The following is a 6,244-nucleotide window of genomic DNA, read 5'->3' on the forward strand; positions in this document are numbered from 1 at the left end:
CTCGGGGCTCCCTGTGCGTAGGGCTGGTTCCTCCTGCCGGCAGTCCGGTTGGGGGGTACGGCGTGCTGCTGAGTTGGCCGCAGGGTTTGGGAGGAGGGTGTGAGTAAATTGGCCGTGAATTAGCGGAAGCATATTCCGTGGCCGTGAACCTGGAAGCATAAAGTTCGTACTAGTTTGGGCTGTTCTGGTCCAAACTGTTCTAGTCCTTTTCTATTCTGAAGAGGAAGCACTTGTTTCTGTACGAGATAAATGATTTGTCTTCCTTTCTCTCTTAATTAACTCTGCCTTAGCCTGCCTTTGTTGCTTCAAATTGGTGTTACAGCTCAGCTTTGCCTCCAAAGAAATAAAAGTTCACATAAGTGCACTGCTCACAGCTCCAACCAGCCTTCTGCCACCTCCCCAGACTGTCCCCCCCCCCCCCCCCCCACACCGCCCCCCCCCCCCCCATTTTAAATCTTAAATCTTCCTGACCAGCACCACCCACGCAGCACCCAAATCTGAGTTTAAGAAAGGGGACATCCAGTTGATTCGCCTGACAGAAATGCCACTGGATGAGTTTGGCAGTGTTATTAGACACCAGAGAGCTGAGGGAGGCACGGTTGGAGGCGTTATTGCATTCCCACGAAAAGCGTCGTTTGCGACTCTCATCTCGCCACGTCTGGCTACTCAAGCCATGAAACACAAAGTCATAGGAAGCCAGGCTTAATAAGTTCTGCTGCTGCTCAGAGAAGTGCTTGTCAAGTACTTGAAAGATGCTCAGATGCAGTTGTGAGACAGGAAAAAACAGAGAGGGACTTCATTGCATTAGTTTCCAAATAGCTTTTCTAAAACTTAAATGTCTGGAAAAAGTCAAGTTTTAAGTCCTCTAGTGGGGCTCTTTGTAGTCATATACGTTCATACATGAGTCCAGTGATAAGGTCTAATCTTGCTTCAGTGTTCTGGGAAAATATGCATATACTAAAGGATATGAAACATGCATAATAAACACAAAAAAAGAAACATACTGTCTAACTTCTAAGAATTACATCTTTTATAGTACAAAATATCCAAAAATGTGAATTTGTTAGCATCTCTTTATTGGTAAAGCCCATATAAGTGACTTTAACTGAGAAATGGGTGAAGAAAAGGAGAGGGCGTGTATCTGCAGAGTGCTGCTGATACCTGCATTTCACCTTTCATTTTCAAAATAATTCCAAAAGCAGCTGATGACAAGGGATGTGAGTTCAAGAAATACTTTCAAAGAGCTGTTCCACCCAAGTTCATGTTATTTATCTAGTCTAACCTGTGACTCCTTTTTGGAGCTGTTTATTTGAGGTTTTGTTGGGTTGGTTGGTTTGGGGGTTTTTGTGTTTCTTTGTTTGAGATGAAGAAGACTTAAATATTGGCAGGATGGGGAAACAATGCACTCCCATCGCCTAAGTTAATTTTTGGGAGCTTTCCTCTGCACAACTGCAAGTGATTACATCTTTCACCCCGTAGCCTTTGAGATGTTGGAGGGTTCCATGGGAATATGGAGAAAATGGAAGTGAGCTCAGATGCTACGAGGACTAGCATTGCCCATCAAAGCAGTGTTTTGTGCACTCTGTTGCACTTGGTCATAGTAGCTGCCTGCTTGGCATTGATCACATTACTCTAGATTATTAAATGTAGGAGTCTCAGAAAATAGCACACATGGAGGTCTTGCTTCTTGAAGTGTTAAGTCTTGCAAAATAAATCCTCCAGTCAGATGCTACAGAAAGTTTCTAAAGCAATGTTTTTCTCGAAAGGAGAAAGAAGTATCACTTCAGTGAGCAGATCTACAGTCAGTACTTCTTCAGTCCCGTCCTGGTTTAGTGATAGTAACCATTATGTCCTTTTGGGTGAAGAGGAGAAGTGAGTTTGATGCTCTTTGGATCATGCCTCAGGGACCCAATTATATGAAACACTGAGCAACCTCAAGTCCCACGGAAATCAGTCTGAGGTTGAAGTACTAGATGTTTTGTGTGATCGGATGCCAGCATCATTAACTGAATGCCACGTGCAGATCTGGGTTTGGTCTCTTTGTATCATTGCTGCTAATGGCAGTCAAATAAAAGGCAAATGGTACAAAATCCATTTTGAGGTTCTCTATTTTTATCATCAAAATGACCCAAAACGGTCTTAGCTTGCCTTCCAGTCCCTGCATTGGGTTTAAAGAATTAGCAGCAAAGAAAACTCGTGCTGCTCTTTCTATAAAGTGGATACGTTTGCTTCTGATTCATGCAAGCATAAATTTCCTGTGATACTTTCAGTCTTTTGTCAGAGGTGGGCAAAACTGTTGAACTCAGAGCTTATTTAGGCAGCTTACTTTAATCTGTATTTTTTGAAAAAGTTACTGTTTTGGGTAAATTGGAGAGCTCTTAATTTTTGAGTGGATGCTGCAGCATGAAGTGCATGATGTATTATACCTGTATTTAAATTATCCACACCACCCTCTCTGTTAATTACTTATGTTTCCTGATTCTGTAGAGTGTAACATACCTCCTTGAGTCTTTGTTTTCTACCGACCTGAACCAGAATACAGATCCATCAAACAGCATGTTCTGAGCACGTTGTAAATATTTCAAGCCTCAGCCCCATAGACACACCTTAGTTCTTGAGTAGACCTATTAGACTCGAACTGTTGTATGAAACCTGCTCAGTTTAGGATCATGAATGTTACTTTTCTATGATGAGTTCTGCTCCATAGTTCTCACCAAGCAGCACAATGACGTGTAGTGATTTTAAAATAAGATAGTGTTTAAAACCGTGAGAACATTGTTTTGCAACGTTTTTCATGACATCACCCCAGTGAGATGGTGGGTCTATAGTGCAACGGTTTCTCTTCAACCCTGAGGTTAGTTCTTTGAGCTAACACTTTTCATTCTGTATTTGCACATCTTTTGCACAGTAGACCCCTTGCCTATGGCTGAGGTTTGCCATAAATTAATGCGTGTGCTTTTGCAGTGGAATAAACAGGTTACTTTTTAGAGGAAAACAAAACACATCACAAAGGTAAATTATCACTGAACTGCTATAGAAGAAGCTGCTCCTGGAGAAGCAGATGATCACGTTCTCTGCCTTCATTAAAAGTAGGTACAGACCTACTCTCGTGTACCTGCATCCTGCTGGGGTCAAGTACACAGTTTACTCGTCCAACTTGCGGGTTTTTTTCAGCAATGCTTTAAGAGAATGTCAGGAAGTTACAATTCAGAAAACTAGGAATGAAATTATTTTTTTCTAACAATGGCCAATGAGAAATATTAAGCATAATAGTATGTTTTGTATGACAATTCTAAAACTGAATGATTTTTTTCTTTCCTATTTAAAGGAAGAGCCAAGGCTGGATGTTCTGATAAATAATGCAGGGATATTCCAGTGTCCGTACATGAAGACAGAGGATGGTTTTGAGATGCAATTTGGTGTAAACCACTTGGGTCACTTCTTGCTCACCAACCTTCTTCTGGGCCTCCTCAAAAATTCTGCTCCGAGCAGGATTGTGGTAGTATCCTCAAAGCTTTACAAATATGGAGAGATCAACTTTGAAGACTTGAACAGTGAAATAAGTTACAATAAAAGCTTTTGTTACAGTCGGAGTAAACTGGCTAACATATTATTTGCAAGGGAGCTAGCCCGTCGGTTAGAGGGGACAGGAGTCACCGTCAATTCACTTCATCCTGGGATTGTCAGAACAAATCTAGGCAGATACGTGAATATTCCTTTGCTGGCAAAACCCCTGTTCAACTTGGTGTCATGGGCTTTCTTCAAAACACCTCTGGAAGGAGCCCAGACTTCTATTTATTTGGCCTCTTCTCCTGATGTCGAAGGCGTGTCAGGAAAATATTTTGGGGACTGCAAAGAGGAGGAACTCCTGCCCAAAGCCATGGATGACTTGGTTGCGAGAAAGTTGTGGGATATCAGTGAAGTGATGGTTGGTTTATTGAAATAAGTGCCAGGGGGTATCTGCTAAAGGAATGCAGATAACTATGCAATACGTATTTGCAACAGTGTAATTCTCACTGTAAATGCTGTGGGAGTACAGATTACTTTGCTCAATAAGTATTAAATAAGAGGAGTGATTTATGCTGGAACTCTGTTTTGAAATAAAGGACAATATTTAATAGACACAGGCGTTCAGAAAAAGTCTGAAATAGAGTTTGAGGGTGTGAATATAATTTCTGGTTAAATCTGCTTGGAAACTCATGTTTTACAAATAAAAATTAAACAAAACTGTGTTTTGCAATATATGTGCATATTTGTCATGTTCCACTACTTGTAGTTGGGCTGGACAACGCAGGGTACTGATGGTGAAACACTTCTCCTGTAAAAAGGTTTTGAAAATAGATCCTAATAATAATAATAGGATTGTTGTCTTTTTTGAGCCATCACGATGAAAAATGGAATAAACGGTTTTACTGATATCTTACACTGTAATTGTTTAGGCCTCTCAGTGCCATTCAAAGACTTGTTGTCAGCCGCATGGTTCAGTGAACAAAACTGTTCAGCCGTATACAGTTTAGCTGTGAAGCACAAAGTCAACTTTTTTTAGTGATGTCGCTGCTATTCAATGAGTGTATACACTTGGTTGTGCAAGCTGTATTTTTATTTTCCTGTGTGCTGAACTTGCTATTTCATGATATGCAGACACCTTGGGTTTCAATAAAAACATAGTTGACAGATGTATTATGGTCTTGATAGGGCTTCGCATGTCACGATTTGTGCGCATACAAAGTTCACAAGACCTCACCCAGATTAGACCGAAGAGAATATGCTTTTCAGTGTGTGTGTGGCTTGACTGATGGCACTTTAACTCAGTAATGAGATTAGATAAGTCTGTCTAATACAGCTTACTGAATATTCTTTAATAAAAATCTTTCAAAAAAAAGACTTAGCATTCATTCTTTCACTGTGGAAGATGCATCAGAAACCAGCAGTCTTGACACAGCAGCCTTGTTTGAAAGCAGAAGATTCTCCTGGCTGGTGTAGGGAGCCTGTCATGTAGGGTTGGTAGAAATAAAATGGGCTCCAAATAAATACATGGGTATTCTGTGAAGCTGTACTGATTTATTCTTTTTTAATTCATATAACTAATGGGTTCATATTGACATTTATTACTTCTTGTTTTGCTCTTTTGCTCTACTGTAATAAAATGTTCTAGCAGTTAAGTCAAGATGTATAGAATAAATACGGAAGAATGATTTAGAGTGATCTATCTTAATAAGTTCTACTCAAGGGGAGGAGTATCAATAATGAATGGTGTATTCAGTAGATCCTTATTACCTACTCATAAATACATATTAGTTCTGCACTTCAGGTAGCAACCAACCAAATTTTTGAGATTCTTTCTCTTGTCGTTTACTCAGACTCTCAGCATATTTCAACTTTTGCACGGTGGAGTGGACCTGATCTAGCCTTACCCTTCACCAGCAAGATTGTGCTCTGGGTGAGTGACTTGGGTGGGGGCAGAAGGCGGCATTCCAGAAAGTTAGAAGGCAAGCTACGAAACGGAGCGAGTTTTTAAGATCTTTGCACTGCTCACTGTAAGGGAAGGTGTAGAGATGGGCGTGTTGTCAAGGCATACTCTGAGCATTGAACAAAGTTCTCTAGGTAATGCCAGAGGGAGGTGTGTAACATGCTTGGAGAAGATTCTGCTTTGATCTTCAGTGTTGCATTTCACATTTCATTCTAAATACTTGTAAATAGCTGCACGCAGCACCTTTAAACAGCTAGCTAAAGAATTAGAAGTTCATTAACATGAACTTCTCTGTAAAGAGATACCGAGAAGCTGAGCCAAACTCGGGTTTGTGTTTTCAATACTACTGTAGCAATACTGAAGGAACACTACTGTATTGTTTCGCTGCTGAAACGTGTATACCTCTTGCAAAGAAAGCCTTGCATGCAAAGGTGGAGAATGGAGAAGATGGCTAATCTGAAAATACTGTAGTAAAGAACTGCACTGAAACTGTCTGAAGAGCGGAGGAATATGTAATTTTTCAGACTGAATTACCAACATAGGATGTGCACTAGCCTTCAAAACAGCAAAGGTGGATTTGTACTGAAATAAGAGATGCAGAATTAAGAAGTACCAGTTGTGTAGTATGGCTGCATAACATGTAATGCTTCATACGTCTACCAGGTGCTTGGTTTTTATTTTCTTTTGAAACACTGCAGAAATAAGAGCCATTGTCAGGAAGGGATTACGTTCCTGCAATTGTAACTAAATTACAGCCCTCATTCCAGGGTAGGA

General features: G+C 40.5%; 1 protein-coding gene across 1 annotated transcript; it reads left to right on the forward strand.

Annotated features, from left to right (window-relative positions):
* The first annotated feature begins 1,706 nt into the window (after nucleotides 1-1,706).
* On the forward strand, nucleotides 1,707-4,680 carry LOC103908264 (retinol dehydrogenase 14). The gene has a single exon (XM_009290616.1). It carries the CDS (start codon nucleotides 3,251-3,253, stop codon nucleotides 3,944-3,946), a length of 696 nt encoding a protein of 231 aa, XP_009288891.1. The 5' UTR covers nucleotides 1,707-3,250; the 3' UTR covers nucleotides 3,947-4,680.
* Nucleotides 4,681-6,244: the final 1,564 nt, after the last annotated feature.

Source organism: Aptenodytes forsteri, unplaced genomic scaffold (assembly GCF_000699145.1).
Source record: "Aptenodytes forsteri isolate BGI_AS27 unplaced genomic scaffold, ASM69914v1 Scaffold138, whole genome shotgun sequence".
Lineage (NCBI taxonomy): Eukaryota > Metazoa > Chordata > Aves > Sphenisciformes > Spheniscidae > Aptenodytes > Aptenodytes forsteri.